The sequence below is a fragment of the Schistocerca serialis genome, chromosome 9 (assembly GCF_023864345.2).
Source record: "Schistocerca serialis cubense isolate TAMUIC-IGC-003099 chromosome 9, iqSchSeri2.2, whole genome shotgun sequence".
NCBI classification, from domain to species: Eukaryota; Metazoa; Arthropoda; class Insecta; order Orthoptera; family Acrididae; genus Schistocerca; species Schistocerca serialis.
In genome coordinates this window covers 416,328,073-416,347,427 of record NC_064646.1, presented here as the reverse complement: position 1 = coordinate 416,347,427, position 19,355 = coordinate 416,328,073, and the positions used below count along the sequence as shown (strand labels likewise).

The following is a 19,355-nucleotide window of genomic DNA, read 5'->3' as shown; positions in this document are numbered from 1 at the left end:
AGTAAGCCACTGCATCTGGCAGTCTTCTGTGTCTCAGTCAAGTCCCTGCACGCTCCCGTAGACAGTGCTTTTCTCTCTGCCCAACCGTACCTTGCTATCCCTCCCCCTTCCCTTCCACTCAATGTGCCAGTTACGTTCTGGTCCAAGATGCCGGAGATGGTGGTCATGTGTGCATTTGGTGCAATTGCTTGGGTGAATGTTTCTTTCTGCTTTCTTTTCTTAAGAATGTTGTTGTTGTTGTGGTCTTCAGTCCTGAGACTGGTTTGATGCAGCTCTCCATGCTACTCTATCCTGTGCAAGCTTCTTCATCTCCCAGTACCTACTGCAACCTACATCCTTCTGAATCTGCTTAGTGTATTCATCTCTTGGTCTCCCCCTCCAATACTAAATTGGTGATCCCTTGATGTCTCAGAACATGTCCTACCAACCGATCCCTTCTTCTGGTCAAGTTGTGCCACAAACTTCTCTTCTCCCCAATCCTATTCAATACTTCCTCATTAGTTATGTGATCTACCCATCTAATCTTCAGCATTCTTCTGTAGCACCACATTTCGAAAGCTTCTATTCTCTTCTTGTCCAAACTATTTACCATCCATGTTTCACTTCCATACATGGCTACACTCCATACAAAGACTTTCAGAAATGACTTCCTGACACTTAAATCTATACTCGATGTTAACAAATTTCTCTTCTTCAGAAACGCTTTCCTTGCCATTGCCAGTCTACATTTGATATCCTCTCTACTTCGACCATCATCAGTTATTTTGCTCCCCAAATAGCAAAACTCCTTTACTACTTTAAGTGCCTCATTTCCTAATCTAATACCCTCAACATCACCCGACTTAATTCGACTTATTCCATTATCCTCGTTTTTGCTTTTGTTGATGTTCATCTTATATCCTCCTTTCAAGACACTGTCCATTCCGTTCAACTGCTCTTCCAAGTCCTTTGCTGTCTCTGACAGAATTACAATGTCATCGGCAAACCTCAACATTTTTATTTCTTCTCCATGGATTTTCATACCTACTCCGAATTTTTCTCTTGTTTCCTTCACTGCTTTCTCAATATACAGATTGAATAACATCGGGGAGAGGCTACAACCCTGTCTTACTCCCTTCCCAACCACTGCTTCCCTTTCTTGTCCCTCGACTCTTATAACTGCCATCTGGTTTCTGTACAAATTGTAAATAGCCTTTCGCTCCCTGTATTTTACCCCTGCCACCTTTAGAATTTGAAAGAGAGTATTCCAGTCAACATTGTCAAAAGCTTTCTCTAAGTCTACAAATGCTAGAAATGTAGGTTTGCCTTTCCTTAATCTTTCTTCTAAGATAAGTCGTAAGGTCAGTATTGCCTCACGTGTTCCAGTATTTCTACGGAATCCAAGCTGATCTTCCCCAAGGTCAGCTTCTACTAGTTTTTCCATTCGTCTGTAAAGAATTCGAGTTAGTATTTTGCAGCTGTGACTTATTAAACTGATTGTTCGGTAATTTTCACATCTGTCAACACCTGCTTTCTTTCGGATTGGAATTATTATATTCTTCTTGAAGTCTGAGGGTATTTCGCCTCTTTCTATACATCTTGCTCACCAGATGGTAGAGTTTTGTCAGGACTGGCTCTCCCAAGGCCGTCAGTAGTTTCAATGAAATGTTGTCTACTCCGGGGGCCTTGTTTCGACTCAGGTCTTTCAGTGCTCTGTCAACGGCAAGGTCCATGGTTCATGGGGGGAGAATACCTTGGCCAAAAGTTAAATGTGAACAGTCTTTTTGTTGTGCCCATGTGCAACTCTGCAGATTATCTTTACAGTGAGTAGCAGTCTGTCCTTTTTTTATTGTTGTTGATATTCCAACTTGGAGTTTCCATTGTTTCATCTTATTTTTAGATTCAGGCACATTACATTAACCAAGAAAGATTTTCCCCATCTCACTGACACATTATGGAGCTTGAAGATCATCACATTTAATCATTCATAAGCAGGTAGCGGAAAGACACGTCAGGCTGTATAGAATCTATTGCATTTGCCAATTTATACTAAAACCAGTTGTTGTAAAGTACATGACCATGGCCTTTACCCATGGTACATGGGTGCTGTTAATCCTTTTGACTTGTAAGCATTGTAGGGACCGTTGAGACTGTTAAGTGGAACATCACAACTGGATACATGAATGCCGCATATATTAAAAGTGAAGTTACACCACAGTAAAGAAAGTGAAAGAAAGCTGAAGTTGTTGTATGGCCATATAAAAAAGTTATACTTTCTCAGTACCTGTTGGGAAAGTATGCTAGAAATTTTCTGATTTTGAGAGCTGCACAAATCAGTGACATGAAGCATACATGCATAAATAGGAACAAACCGTTGAAAGTCCTCATTTTGTTAGGTACTGAAAAGCATCTTGGTGTACACCATTTTTATCGTTCTGTGTACATTCATGGTTTGACTGTGAATTCACATATTGGTCCATTTAGAGTTTCTTTGAAGTAACATTTACAATAATTGACATATACACACATTACAAGGTTTTGCAGCCTCTAACAAATATCACAGAATATATACTGAAGTGGCCCTACCTTCATTAAATAATACAAAAATATATTCACGTACACAGTTCATGCAAACAGAACTTTACAGTGTAAACAAGATGTGCAGTCGGCGCTGCTCAGTCGATCACCACTATCAGATGTATTGCTATCATGACAGTTGGAAATACTCTGGGAGAGCACATTCAAAGTTGAAGATGCCACTAGTACAAAGCAAGTTAAATGGAAAAATTTTTCACAGTCAAACCTGCAAAGTAGTTGTATATGTCTACCAGTTTATGAACAAAGAAGCTTTGTTACATGCTCCACTGAGACTACAATCCACATTGAAATGAGTGGATGAAGCAACTGGTGTTTCATTTGCTTCCATCTGGCAAACCAAGAGAGAACTGGAAAGAGTCCATGCTATTCTTGCTTGGTGTGTGTAATTCCACATCTTTTTAAGTTCCAGTGCATGTGTGTTGCCTTTGGTAATTAGTAAATTGCTTCAATTTTATTGTCAGTACTGTTAAGCATGTGTCCAGTCTCTTTGCGTGTTTGATTATGAAAGTCTCCTAAACATATTATACATGGAAGATATCTCCAAAAAATTTGGTAGTAAAAAATAATCTGCAACTGCTAACTTTTTTCACAAGTAAATCACCCACTCTTGCAGATTCACGCAAATACTCTGCTGAGCTTTACACCCATAAACTTATTCGTAGACAGAGTCTGTATTCCATTTCATATATACCAGAATTTTGAAGAGGTGGTCCTCTCATAACCTATTATTAATGCTGTAGGGAAGTTCTTGTAGATTGTAAATACTGTAAGATAAACTGGAGACTGAAAAGCAGAAGCATTGAGTCATTGATAGACACATGCAAAACAAGGGAAACTTGATAGGGTTCGTAGTTCTCCATTGACGAGGTAGAGTATGCGCGCGCGCGCCCACACACACACACACACACACACACACACACACACACACACACACACACACACACACACAGGCGCGGGTGCACACACGTCCCAATGTCCCTGTATGGTGCCAGCGCGTGTGTGTGTGTGTGTGTGTGTGTGTGTGTGTGTGTGTGTGTGTGTGTGTGTGTGTGCTGTAGCTTGTCAAGGATAACTCTAAAAGCTAGCAAGTTTTCCATCTTTTGTTTGTGTGTATCAATGACTCTGCGTTTCTGCTTTTGAGTGCGTGGTCTCCATTACTCCTAAAGTATTTATACCCTGTTGTTATCTTATTTCTTAACTCTTTGAGTCCATCAAATGGATTTATCTGTTTTGTTTCCAACTGCTCTTGATTGAAGAGAGGAGAGAGAAGATGGTAGATACATATTGAATTGTCGAGTTAGAGACAAAAGCTCTACATAATGTACCCACGTAATTACATTTTTTAAAGAAAATCCATTTTTTTCATCCTCTCGTTGCTTATTTAGTGCATATCCATATACCTGATGTTAATACAAAAGAAAGAGTTCAAGGTTAGAAACTAAGCAAGCAGTCATAAAAATGCACTATACTACAGAGACTGAGTTTGAGAGTAGGATTTCAAAACCGTAGGTAAATCCTTTAACACTCATAATTAAATACACATTGTTGTTACATAAATTGTTAATGGGGGCTGTCTTGTATTGCAGGCCATGCTCTTAGTGACTCTCCTGTCCGACCCCCACAACTTCACTCAAGCAATCCATCATTACCAGCATTACCTCCTGACATGGCAGATTACCGGTTGGCTGCAGATTTGCTGCGAGAGTTTGGTCGTGGTCGTCAGGATACTTCAGGATTTGTCACCCTTGAGGAGTTCATGTTGTCACGGCAAGAAGAGGATAGGAGAGCACTTCGTGGGAGCCACAACTCGGAGCGTGAACGGTCTGAACACACCCAACAACCTTCACTGACATCAAGTAAGGAATGGGATGTACCTATATAATAGCCTACAGTAATGACAGAAGCTTTAGAATTGTGATTTGGTATTATTTCCAACAATACTGATTTTATTTCTGCAGTTGGTAGTACAGACATATTGCTTTGTCTTTCTTATGGGCACATAGCCTTTCTTTTTTTTTCCCCCAAGATACTCTCTGTGAACAGAAATCTTACCTTAATATTCTCATTTCATTTTTAATTTTTTTCTTTAACACAAAGGCAATCAAATATGGTACATTGTAGAGCTCTTTCATCAGTTCATAGGGAAAAGTTAATTTAAAAAAAAAAAAAACACAATACATAGTCATATAATTATCTAAGAATCAACATGTACTTTCACACTTATTTCTCTAAGTAGCGATATTAACACTTATGAAAGCTGCAACACCAGGAAGTAGAAATGCAACTGAAGTAAATTTTATACCACTGAGAAAGTATGTAACAGTATGTAAATAATGACTACAAAACTGCACATGGTGTCTGGCTTTTAGTATGGTGTTAAGTTCTCACATGCTGCAATCGGAGCCTCTAAAAATTGTAATGTGGAAACAAAAAAGGCTTAGGTATATTCCTGGGGCATCTGCCTCCACTTGGTTTGCAGCAAAAATGTTTGCTGGAGGATCACATTCAGTGACACATGTCGTATGAACTTGTGGGAGAGAAAAGGAAGCAGTTGTACACACATGGGTGGTCATTGTTCTCTTGAAATATGGAAAATAAAATTTCCAAAGAAGCTATGGAATCTTGTACTTTCTAATGTAGCTGTATCAGCTCAAATTGCCCATTATCCCCAGGACTCAAGATCACATGTTGCACCTAATGGCGTCAGAAATTATTGTACTAGGTATTTGTCCATTATGCTGCTTAACTATTGTAGATCTGTAGTCAAGGGACAGCTTCGTTGATCAGTAATCGAAACATCCTTGGTCCCAGATTCGAACCTCGCCACTGCTTACATTTTGAATAAAAAATCATCAGTAATGGCAGCCAAATACTTCCATCATAAGAAGTCACCCTCATTCTGCCAACGACCTTGTCAAAGAGGGTGGAGGAACGGATGAGGTTCAGAGCACTCTCTAGCCCTTGGGGTAGGAAACTGCCCATAAAGGCAGAAGAACCAGCAAAGATCAATGGATGTGGATGCAGGAGGCAATGGAAACCACTGCATTAAAGATACAGTACATCATATGTATCCACAGAACATGTGGCCTGCAATTGATAAAGTGTCATGTTGATCTCCCCACTGGCAAATCTCCAGGAGGAAACTGCCAAGAGAGAACAGTAAGAGTAGAAGACCAAGAATGAAGTGATTGGATTAGAAAGGGTGTTAGACAAGGATGTAGTCTTTCACCCCTTCTGTTCAATCTATACATTGTAGAATCAATGAAAGGTTCAAGAGTGGAATTAAAATGCAAGATGAAAGGACTTCAAGGATAAGACTCACTGATAATGTTACTATCCTTAGTGAAAGTGAAGAAGTAGTACAGGATCTACTAAATGGAATGAACATTCTGCTGAGTACGGAATATGGCTCAAGACCAAAAGAGAAAAGTAATGAGAAGTACCAGAAACAAGAACAGTGAGAAACTTAACATCAGGATTGGTGATCACGAAGTAGATGAAGTTAAGGAATTCTGCTACCTAGGCAGGAAAATAACCCACGACAGACGGTGCAAGGAGGAAATCACAAGCAGACTAGCACGGACAAAAAGGGCATTCTTAGCCAAGAGAAGTCTACTAGTATCAAACATAGACCTAAATCAGAGGAAAAACTTTCTGAGAATGTGTGTTTGGAGCACAACATTGTATGATAGTGAAATGAAATGAAGGCAACAGGAAAACCAGAAGAGAAGAGAATGGAAGTGTTTGAGATACAGTTCTATAGAAGAATTTTGAAAATTAGATCACTTATAAGGTAAGGAATGAGAAGGTTCCCTGCAGAATTGGCAAGGAAAGGAATATACGGAAAATATGGACCAAAAAAAAAAAAAAAGACAGGATGGTAGGACATCTGTTAAGACATCAGGGAATAACGTCTATAATATTAGGAGGAGCTGTAGAGTGTAAAAACAGTATAGGAAGACAGAGATTTGAATACATCTGAGAAATAATTGAAGATGTAGTTTGCGAGTGCTACTCTGAGATGTAGTAGTTTGCACAGGAGAGGAAAAAACTGCTGTATTTGTAGTCACTATACAAGCATCATTAGTGATTACATCGCAGTAGGGTAAGTTGAGGCAGGACTGTTTTGCAAACACACATTCCGCAACTCCACAACCCCTTCTATGATATTCATGTACCTACTGCAGCATGAGACATTTATGATTCATAGGCAGTGGAAGTCAATGAAATGGCAAGTGTATCATCATTCATCATTTCCACCCACCCCAGATGCCATTGAGCTGTCAACACGACAGCTTTCTTGTAGCCATATATATAAGAAGGTAGTCATCTCATGATGTAATCACATTGTGTGTCCTAATGTCTACTTGTCGCAGCACACGACTATCTCCTATCTACAGTTTCCACAAATGTACCGTTGTCATCTTATCGGTGTGCCTAGTATGAGTCAGATTTTGCTGTATGATGTATCCATTACCTAGAGCGTGAGCACACACTCATATTGGAATTCATTTGCCTACTGGTATTTCACTCTTCAATATCAACAAGGCACATTGACAGTTGCTGGATTTCAACCTCGTGCTTGGCTCTACAAAATATCTTTTAAAGCTAAAAACAGCAGGTTTGTATGGCCTCACACTTGTGTTGTAACAAGTCAACAGCCAAATGCAACATTGCATCTCGGAGATGTGATGAATACATGAGGAACCTTCAACTCAACTACTTGGATAAGTCAGCAGTAATGGAACATAGCATCTTAGAGGAAGACACATTCAACTTTAAAGACACAGAGGTGCTGCGTAGTGCCAGGAGTTTCTAGCATTCTATAATAAAATAATGAGTGCTTGAAAATTCAGTAAACAGGAGCAGCGGCCTCCATCTGAACTTTAGTTGGGATGACATATTCCAAAAAAAATTGACAGATTGGAGCACCAACAACAGTCAAGACTAACTGGTGACCCTGGCACTCAGTTTGGGGCCACTGCCCATTATCTCCCCTCCACCACCTGTGACACTCATTTCTGAGTACTCACAGTATGCAAATCTGGTGTGTTTCCAGGAGATGAAAGATGTGACCCAAAACAGATAGCTGGATCTGACAGGACCCAGGCACTTTGCCAGAATATGACAAATAAGAAACTTACTGAAATGTTTCTATGAAAGGTTGACATTACTCGGCTAATTTCTCAAGAAGAAAGTGCATAAACATTTAGTAAACAAATAATACATTGCTATAATCATATTCTGGATGTGATTCATAACATACTTGTGATGATGAGCAACAGACTAAAAAAAAAGCAGCAGTGTGGTAAAAAGCAGGGAAATTGAGAAATTGTTATGAAATAATAAGTTAAAGTGAAAATGGATAGAATTGTGACCACTTGGCTCAGTTAACATATCAAGTGCACAGTGTGTGAAATGTAACTAAGGAGGAAACAATAAAATCCATAAATGCAACTACCAATACAGCAAAGCTGCTTCATCTTTTATCTGTAAGATGTAAATACAAAATCAGTATGATGCAGAAAGATTCCAATAGCATCGGTCAATTAGAAATGAAATCTGGCTAAAGAGAGAGAAGGAGAGATTTTTAATAATAAATGGTTGTACGAAAGACTGGGTACTGCCAAGAGGAATGTGAAATGCAATTTCACGTGGGACCCAAATGATTGAAAAACCCAACGGGTTCCTCCCATTTACTTCTACATCTATACTCAGCAAATACCTGTGAGGTGCTTGTCAGAGGGTACACCCCCTTGCCAAGTTATTAGGGTTTCTTCCTATTCCATTCATGTATGGAGTTCAAGGAGAATGATTGTTTGAATGCCTCTGTGTGTGCAGTAATTACTGTAATGTGATCCTCATGATCCCTATGTGACCAATACATAGGGGGTTGTAGTATATTCCTAGAGTAATCATTTAAAGCCAGTTCTTGAAACTTTGTTAACGGACTTTTTCATGGTAGTTCAAGAGTGTTCCAGTTCAGTTCCTTCACTATCTCCATGATACTCTCACACAGGTTAAACAAACCTGTGACCATTCATACTGCCCTTCTCTGTGTGTGTTTAACATCCCCTGTTAATCCTGTAATACATGCCCACATGCTTCAGCAATATTCTAGGACCACTTGAACAAGTGATTTGTAAGCAATCTCCTTTGTAGACTGATTGCACTTCCCCAGTCTTCTACCAATAAAGTGAACACTACCACCTGCTTTACCCACAACTGAACCTATGTGGTCATTCCATTTCGTATCCCTATAAAGTGTTACACCCAGATATTTGTAAGAGTTAGCCAATGCCAGCCATGACTGATTGATATTATAGTCATAGGATATTACTTTTTTTTTTTTATGTATGTATCCTGGGAGCGGAGGGACTTGCCTTTGGAGGGGGGGGTTCCTCATTACCTTCATTCTGACCCACAACTTCTTCACTTTTGAAGGCCAGACATACGAACAATTAAAGGGAACAGCCATGGGTACCAGGATGGCCCCCTCATACGCCAACCTATTCATGGGTCACTTAGAGCAAGCCTTCTTGGTTACCCAGGCCTGCCAACCCAAAGTTTGGTACAGATTTATTGATGACATCTTCATGATCTGGACTCACAGTGAAGAAGAACTCCAGAATTTCCTCTCCAACCTCAACTCCTTTGGTTCCATCAGATTCACCTGGTCCTACTCCAAATCCCACAGCACTTTCCTTGACGTTGACCTCCATCTGTCCAAAGGCCAGCTTCACACGTCTGTCGACATCAAACCCACCAACAAGCAACAGTACCTCCATTATGACAGCTGCCACCCATTCCACATCAAACGGTCCCTTCCCTACCACCTAGGTCTTCGTGGCAAACGAATCTGCTCCAGTCCGGAATCCCTGAACCATTACACCAACAACCTGACAACAGCTTTCGCATCCCGCAACTACCCTCCCGACCTGGTACAGAAGCAAATAACCAGAGCCACTTCCTCATCCCCTCAAATCCAGAACCCCCCACAGAAGAACCACAAAAGTGCCCCACTTGTGACAGGATACTTTCCGGGGCTGGACCAGACTCTGAATGTGGCTCTCCAGCAGGGATACGACTTCCTCAAATCCTGCCCTGAAATGAGATCCATCCTTCATGAAATCCTCCCCACTCCACCAAGAGTGTCTTTCCGCCGTCCACCTAACCTTCGTAACCTGTTAGTTCATCCCTATGAAATCCCCAAACCACCTTCCCTACCCTCTGGTTCCTACCCTTGTAACCGCCCCCGGTGTAAAACCTGTCCCATGCACCCTCCCACCACCACCTACTCCAGTCCTGTAACCCGGAAGGTGTACACGATCAAAGGCAGAGCCACGTGTGAAAGCACCCACGTGATTTACCAACTGACCTGCCTACACTGTGATGCATTCTATGTGGGAATGACCAGCAACAAACTGTCCATTCGCATGAATGGACACAGGCAGACAGTGTTTGTTGGTAATGAGGATCACCCTGTGGCTAAACATGCCTTGGTGCACGGCCAGCACATCTTGGCAAAGTGTTACACCGTCCGGGTTATCTGGATACTTCCCACTAACACCAACCTATTCGAACTCCGGAGATGGGAATATATATATAATAGAGGGAAACATTCCACGTGGGAAAAATTTATCAAAAAACAAAGATGATGTGACTTACCAAACGAAAGCGCTGGCAGGTCGAAAGACACACAAACAAACACAAACATACACACAAAATTCAAGCTTTCGCAACAAACTGTTGCCTCATCAGGAAAGGGGGAAGGAGAGGGAAAGACGAAAGGATGTGGGTTTTAAGGGAGAGGGTAAGGAGTCATTCCAATCCCGGGAGTGGAAAGACTTACCTTAGGGGGGAAAAAGGACAGGTATACACTCGCGCACACACATACATATCCATCCGCATGTACACAGACACAAGCAGACATTTGTAAAGGCAAAGAGTGACCCACACTCGGTTTACCCTATTGCTTCCCCCTAGCTCCACCAGAGAGCCCTGTGGCATTCTGCAACAATCTTAGATCTTGTTGTAGGAGTTGCCAATGATTTCAGGGCTGCCTGGCTGCAAACAGATGTAGATGTAGATGCTACAGTCATTGTAGCATCTACGCATATTCTCCTTCACACATGCCCTGATTGCAGTTATTTCAGCTTAGAATACAGAGGCCAGTTTTCCTAGAGAGATGATGCCCTCCAGTCTTGGCTGAACCCTGTACACCCCTGCCCTAACTCCTTGGTCTGAATTCAACCCATCAGTGAACCAAACTATGTCCCCTGTACGGTGTCGAACTGTTTTTTTTTTTTTTTTTTTTTTTTTTTTTTTTTTTTTTTTTTTTTTTTTTTTTTCCCCCACTGCTTCCTGCTTCCAATTATTATATTATAAGGCTTGTTGAAGCAGTTGGGAGTTGTTATATAGTCGGCAGGCATTTCCCCAGCTATTCCTACATTTACCTCACTCACTATGTTAGTGTGTGATTCTGGATATCTGAAAGAGACCCAGTTTTTGTCAGTTTTAAGTCTGCATGCCCCAGCTGCTGCCTCCATCTTGACCCAGTGGTGTAGTGGAGGCATGTCCAGCATGGCTTCCATTCCAGTGTCTGGTGTGCTGCTAATTCCGCCTGCTATGGCTAAGCAGGCCAGTCTCTGCACCTTAGCAAGCTCCTTAGCTGCAACCCACTGTTCTACCTTCTTCCACCGCACTATGGCCCCTTAGGAAATCACATGTCTAACCACTGTGGCGTATATCCAGTGCATACCCCTGGGGCTTAGGCCCCAGTATTTGTCACAAGCCTTTCTGGTACTCACTAGAATACTTTTTACCTTGGAGCAGATGCTCTTAATGTGAGGGGTCCACGTCTACGTCCTGTCTCCCCAGGCAGCGACTCAGGGCAGCAGAGGCCCCTTTACTATGCTGCAGATTAATCTGCAGCACCTCCAGTCTCCATCTTTGAGGTCTTTGAGAATCCTGATGATAACCTGCAAGAACTCTAAAAACAGTTTCAGGTCCTGTTCCCACATTGCCTTCAAAGACTTCTCTCCGACCTCCACCACCAGGGTTTGTCCTTCCAGTACAACCTTCTGGTTGACCACTCTCCAGTCTTCAGTCTTCTGTCAAGACTTTTGGCTTCTTGGCCCCTATTTTCTCGAACAGAGTCTTAGAAGAGACTTCATTAAGGATCTTCGGCACCCATATTGACACCTTTGTGGTCTTACAGAGCCTCCCTGCTGTCTTGACCAGCAGCTTCGCCTCTTCCCAGGGGGATATCATGGGCACCTTGTCCTTAAGCCACTCCACCGTGTGCCCTCCCTCGCAGACAAAAATGAGGGCACCACAATCTAGATAGACCCTCCTAAAGTTGAGTCCTGGGCCAGCGTCCCCCCCCCCCCCCCCCCCCCCCCATCTTTTCAAAGAGGGCCATCTGTACCAATACCTCCTGCTGCCAGTGGATAGCCTAGCTGGATAACTGCCATCCTAAAAACTGAGACTGCAGTATGGTAGGTCTGTTTCCCCATTTCTTGCCTCTGTTTTTTCTGGACTCACTTATCCAGGGAGGAGGTAGTCTTAGAGTCCCCCCTTATCCTCTTGCTACCCGTCTTTGATGTTGTTGGGGTCTGCATATCCCCTTCAAGTTGAGACAGATTTTTCCTGGGGGTCTTAGATTCAAGTCTCTTTAATTCCCACCACTTGTCTTTAGGAAACAGTTCTTTCCATTCCTATTTCCTCTGTTCTCTGAGTAGTTTCCTCCTCTGGCCCGCAGACAAGGCTTTGATCTTAATCTGGTCTAACTTTTCGGTTACAGGTTCCATTTCTGCCTCAGTTCTAGACCCAGATTCAGTAGCGGAAATGCCTCCCATCGGTCCTGACCCCGATGTTTGGATGTCTGAGATCTCAATTTATTTTCTTTAATCATGTCCATATTGGTCCCACGACATTTGGGGATCTACATGGTCCACACCACAAATACCCCACACTGTGTAAGGCTACTTACTCAGGGAGGTCGCCCAGTATCCCTGAGGCTCCATCCATCTTCCCATGTGCCTCGCACCCCTCGGCGTGGATCACATCACACCTTGGGTTGGGAAAAGGAATTGGGTAGGACTAGGAGCAGGTAGGGAAGATGGGACGTTGTGGGACACTCTTAGTCTGATCCATCGGCTGAGGCCTTTTCGGCAGTAGTTCCTCTACCTTCAGCATAGCCCTCAGCTTCACGCAGATACGCAAGCCTCTCCACCCGCACAGACAGTGCTTCATCAAGGTAGTATCTCCTGGAGAGGACATCGCTCTTTGTAAATATCATACACCTCTGTATTGTGCCGAATCATCCATTTTTTTCACTCTCATTATCGTAAACTGGTCCAAAAATCTGCCGAAGGACTTTCATTTCAAATATCATCAGTCTGTTCAGGTCTTGCTTGGTTGTACGCCAGGTGGCACATCCATATAGTACTACAGGCTGCAGGAGTGTTTTGTAGGTGTTTATTTTGAAATATCTTGACAAACTTCTGGTTTTGAGGAGAGCATTAAGGCCGTGATAACAGCAATTACCTGCCTGTAGTCTTGCCTGTATTTCCATTTTACTGGGCCTGTAGTCTTGCCTGTATTTCCATATTACTGGATGGTTCATCTCTGAATACTGTGCCCAGATATTTGAACTCCCAGACTGGACCTTCAGTTGTCTGTAAGGGTGGAAGTGGTTCTTGAGTTTCGTTATGTCTATGGTGTAGAACCATTGTCACAATTGATTTGAAGTCCAATTTTCCTCACTGTTATTTCCAGAATGTCAGCTATTTCCCCTAATTCTTCTTGCAACCCAGACAGTAGCACTATATCATCAGCATATCCGAGGTACTTGATGTTCACATCCCCAGTCTTGGACTCCTGTGAGTTCACTAGATGACATATCTCGCATTACCTTCTCTAATGTGAGATTGAAAAGAACAGGTGATAGTCAATCACCCTGCTGTAGCCAAGTTTTTATTTTGAATGTTTCAGTCACCTTATTTCCAATTTTTACCTTTGCTGTAGTATCCATCAGGCAGGCCTTCGTGAGGCTTACTAGTTTCTTGACAAAATTGAACTCTTCCCGACACTTGAGCATACTTTCCCGATGAAAGCAAGCATATGCTTTTCTGAAGTCAACAAACATTATGTGTAGTTCTTGGCCAAACTCCCACCATTTCTCTACGATCTGGCGTAAGACAAAGATTTGATTGATAGTATATCTTCCGTGATGAAATCCTCCTTGATATGCTCCAATAATGGTGTATGCCAACAGTTGAATTCAATATATAAGATAGTTTGAGAAGATCTATAACAAATTTCTCTAAAATTGATTTTATAAGTTTATTCACTTTGCATGTTTTGTGTAATGATTGGTTGATCACTAATCTTGTAATTAAATATCATGAATTTTTGTCATGGTTTTTAGGCTTACCATGCTTTTTTAATCATTTAAAATGAACTACCACTAAATACCAAGATAAGTAACAGCATGTACATCGCTATTTTCACCTTACTTTATACATGACTAGAAAAACCTAACACCACCATCAGGGAATTACAAGGCTTACGTGAGAGTCTGAAAAAACAATATTCAAAAGAATCATCGCTCCCCCTTAGGTTGTAATTTTTCCATGCATACATTTAAATTTTCAAATTTTTGTGTTAACTTTCCCCTATCTATTCTTCACATGTTAGTGGGTACAGTATTTTTGACCTCTTATATTTCTTGGTAACATCTTCAATGTGTGTGTGTGTGTGTGTGTGTGTGTGTGTGTGTGTGTGTGTGTGGTGTTATTATTATTAGTGGCTGTTAACCACGTAAAAGTTTATTGTGTTACTCAACTTGCTGCTGTGTAATAATGGCTCGATGAAGTTATATAATACCAATTGAGCTTTGAGGGAAGTTGAGTTGAAAAAGTATTGAAAAATAATAAGTTGCCCTTTCTTTCTTTCCGATCTACTTGATTATCTTTCAGAGTTTTCCAGCAACCCACAATACAGAGCTTTTGAAATTTAAGAATGGAGTGACAAGTTTCATGCAACTGATGACTTCTCATTATTTTCAAATGTACTTTCTATAATAGTGATAAGAATAGTCATTGAAACAAATGATTAGAAATTTCCCTTTTGTGTAATCCTCAGCCTTGCTTGTATGTAAAACTTCTAATGTCTTGTGCATAGTTGTATGATGTTGATGGGAGAAGAGTATCAGTTCCCTAAACTGAGTATCAGTTCCCTAAACTGATATTCATGACATTGAAAACAATTTTGTAATGATTTGTGCAGAACACAAACAACTTATTTGCAGAACATGATTATTTTGGATGCATAAAGATATAAGAATCTATGAAAGTACTCTCGTATTTGAAATTTCTTATCTACTTATTGTCTGTATGGAATGATAGTCTAGATGTGTAACGTACACCACACATATTAAAATTTTCCGTAGATACTGTATGAAAAATTTGATTTTAAAATAACACAAGCCCTTACCGAAGTACCACCACAGTGTACTATATGTTTATTTCATTATATAGCAGGTAGCAGTAGGCAGTGTGGATCTTCTAGTCGGAATTTATCAGCCACGCCTGAGCCAGCTGAAAGAAACAGTAGCCAAACATCACAACTAGCTTTGAACATAAGTACAAACAGTTCACGTCTGTGCTTCCCAAACAACAGGGAAGATGGATCAAACCAGCGTGACAGGTATGTGTTACTATCCTGGATGATAAATGCTTATGACTTAAATTAAATATGTAACCATATTTAACTTCTCGTCAGTTTGCAAAACTGAGACTAACCTGTTTGAATTATTTCCTTGTCAAGAGAAAGACAGGGTTAGATGGGGAAAAACGGACTATAGGAAAGAAAAAGAAAAGTTAATCAAAGTAATGGAGTTACATAACCAGATCTGATTTGTAAGTAACAAGCTGGAGAAGGGTCACAGAAACAAGTTTTGAAAGATAATTGTATAATTAGAAAGAAAGAATTGTATTGGAGATGAAGAAAAATTTTGATTAAATAATTGAGAGGAACTGCACAAGGCTAAAACCAAATTAATGGATAGCTTGAAACTGTAGATAAGTTGTAATTGATATTTTCATTTATGCCACACGGTTTTATTAATCTAAGCAGCTGAAGATGAAATAACATGAATAAAACAGTGAACAGAAAGTTAGTGTCAGGAAATAAACTAAACTGTCATGTTCAGTGGGAAATTAATAGCCTTTTCCTATGGTATGAATGATTGATAAGACAACACTAATTCTGAGAACACAAGTGTAAGTACAGTTTTGTGGTATTACCTTATGCTGTTATTAATCTGTTGAAACATTCCAAATGTGATTGAACATAGAGAAAATGCTTCCCTGAAAGTAGTTTTCAACATTAAGGAAGACATGCATTCTAGCAGCATGCTCCCATATGCTGCGTATGTTTGTATACTAGTGTTACTCAAGGAGAGAGAAAATGTGAAATTTTGTAATGTGGCAACAGGTGGAGGTACAGTACTATATAAATCTGATTTAAAGGGCAAAGCAATCTTAGTGTGGTGTATTATAATAACTGAATGCCCAATCCACAAATCTCATGCCTAAGATAACCTGTCTATGAAATGAATTATGTGCACTGAAATTAAATGAATGGAAAGACTGGGATGTAAACCATTTAGACATGCAGGATAATCTATGTATCTAATATGTAGTGACAATTGAAAATTTTGTTAGGCTGCAACTTGAGTTCAGGATTCGTGCTTGTTGTGAGCAGCAACTTCAACCATTAGGTTATCTGGTAATGCCTCCAAATTTAACTCAGAACTTTGTTAATTATGTCTCCAAACTACTGCCTGAGGCTTTTCACTGGTATGTGGGAAGGGGGGAGTGTGGCGATGGAGTTGATAAAGGACACCCAGTGCCAATATTCCAGTGGCACTGTTGCCACATATTCCAAAGGAAACCTCTGCTATTAGGAGAACTCTAGTGGTAGTGTTTGGAAATAGGAAGTGGAAACAACGATGGCGATGAAAGTTTAAGTTGGGCTTCGAGGTATGTTCAGATGGCCTGATAGTTAAGATGACTGTTTGTGATATACATGAATTTAGAGTCTGAGTTCCAGCCTGCCACAGAGTTTCAACTATCAATACATATTCACCACACGTAGTATTCAGCATATCTAAACAGTTTGCATCCTGTGCTGGTTGCACATAGTAGATTATCTACTGGATAATGTGTGTCAACCATCTGCAATTTTTTGGGTTACATGTATCATATACGTACAACTATTCATTGTTGATTCATAGCAATTACAAGGACCAGATAATTCCACAAAGTTGTATCTAGGCAGTCCAAATACCATGGTTGCTCTGTATAAGTTACCTCTTAGATGTCTAATTCAAAGTCATTGACTTGTGTTAGAGCATGTAACCATTCAATGCTTGCCTTTCCTCGAGAAATTTTAATACTGTAGACCTTATATTTAATGGCTCAGGGGCACAAAACAATCTAATACAAACAATTGAGAATATTCTTTTAGTACCTCTTATGAATGTTATGTGATATGATTTCAATGTTTACAGTTGCGTGACAATGATGACCAGCTTTTCAGCTTGCAGCATGTACGCCAGGAATTCCATTGTCTGCCTCTTTGTGACCTTAAGCAGATAAAACACAAACAAACACAGTATTTCATAACAGACACTATCTTAATACTAACATCCATTACCATGTATCGTAGTGAGCATGAGTCAGGGTATTCTGACCATCTGAGTAAATATCAGCACAGTCAAAATCAATCACTCATTTCATTTAAATGCATTTAATTCATTTCATAGAGTGTTATTTTTGGGGCTTGTAGAAGCAGAATGCAAACTAGATCTAAAATTAAATGATCAGAAAACAAAATACACGATAGAGCAAGGATGTTGAGAGGAAAGAGACAACCAATTGTATTTCATAATTGCCAAACATAAACTCACCCGTGCTGAACAGTTCAGATTTCTGGGCCCAAAGATGGGCGAACAAAATCAGTAACAATTATAAATTAAAATGCTAACAGAGCCTACTACTCCACTCATAAACTTCTAAGGTCTAGGTTACTGACAATGAAAACAAAAATTAAGCTATATAACACAATTGTGAGACCAGTCTTAATATATGGAGCAGTAACATTGAGTTAAAATGAAGTGGATGAGCACCAGTTACAAGTATTTGAAAACAAAGATTATAAGAAAATCTTTGGTCCATACTATGATAATCAATTGCAAATTTGGAAGAGAAGAGACAATACAGAAATCCACATGCCATCAAACAAGCAACAATAATGAGGAGAAGACTTCAGTGGGCAGGTCATCTGATGAGAATGAAATGCTTTCAAGAATATTAATGGAGAAGTTATATGGTAAGAGACCAAGCGGCAAGACCGAGGAGTACACTGGTAAATGCAATTAAAACAATATGCAATAGGATAGGTATAAATGATTTGTGGGAAGCAGTACAAAAAAAAGCATTTGGGGGCAATGTGAGATTGGCACAGGAGCTTTGAGTCCCTGAGAAACCAAGAAGAAGAATAGGTCATTATATCTGAGACATAAGAAACAATGTAAAGAAGTCACAGCATATAATAAAACAAGTAAACTGAATGTTTGTGGGAGGAAAAATATCGCAGGTATGTAAGTGGCTCTGCTGATACCTACTGTGACACTTTTCTCATTATTCAACTAAGTCTTCAGTGCTCACTGATTTGCATGCGAATCTACGTCTAGTGAACCTACAAAAAGAAAAAAAGAAACAGTAAACCAGTAATGTACCAAATTGAAATCCAGGAAATGTTGACTTCTGCTACAAGCACATAATAAACTATGTAAACTAAAACTTTGCACAAAGTTCTGTTGCTCCTGATTCTGGCACTGTGTTTTGTCTTTTTCTTTTTCCTGGCCTTGCCCTTTGTGTTGCAGGGCCAGCATGTTATTCTGGATTTGGCAGTGTCTGTGGTAGAGGATGATCAGATGCCCTTCCTGTCACTGCCTTCAGTTTGATGGTGTATATGTACCAGGATAACCGGGAAATCCTGGAAAAACCCTGCAGTTTATTCATTTGTGTGGGGGGGGGGGGGGGGGGGGGAGAGGAGGGGGACCATGTTATTGGTATTAGTATCAGCCTGTGTAATAGGCAGCTCGATAAGATTTTGTAGGTGACATCCAGTAAGGCAATTCCTCTGTAGGTATCACAAACAAGTGGATTATTCTCCTTAAATATGGAGGACACAATTACAGTTTTCCAATCTGCAGGAATAGTTTCTGTCTTCCAAATTGTTTCTATTAACATCTGTATTTCTAACTCCAGTTGTGGGCCTCCATTCATTTATAACTCGGCATATATCAGGTCTTCGCCACAAGCCTAGTTATTCTTCAATTTCTATATTGCTTGCTGTATTTCATTTACTGATGGGGTAGTATCAGCTTTATCAATTGTATCAGGTTCTTCCAATTTAAAGTAAGAGTGTGGGTCATTGCAGTTGAGAAATTGTGAAAAGTATGTCTTCCTTTTTTTTGTATGTCACTTTCGTTGGTCAGTATTTTCCCATACTGTTCCTTTATGAACTGTTCCCTTTTACTGAATTTGCCTAAGGATTTTTTTTTTTTTTTTTAATATGTATTTTGATACACCTGCCTTGTTCTTTTGATGTTGGAAATCATCCTCTGCTTCTCTGATCATATTGTTATAGTATTCCTTTTTCTTCTGTCTTAGGGTTCTTTGCATTTCTTGGTGGAGTTT

At 40.3% G+C, this 19,355-nt stretch overlaps 1 protein-coding gene across 3 annotated transcripts in view; it reads left to right on the top strand.

The window, feature by feature from the left end:
- The window catches only part of LOC126419905 (connector enhancer of kinase suppressor of ras 2), a 131,827-nt gene that overhangs the window by 99,698 nt on the left and 12,774 nt on the right, over positions 1–19,355 (top strand). For all 3 annotated transcript variants that reach the window (XM_050087183.1, XM_050087182.1, XM_050087184.1), the window contains exons 14-15: positions 4,164–4,433; positions 15,123–15,291. In XM_050087183.1, the coding sequence (XP_049943140.1) occupies positions 4,164–4,433; positions 15,123–15,291 (439 nt within the window). The remainder of the gene's footprint in view (positions 1–4,163; positions 4,434–15,122; positions 15,292–19,355) is intronic.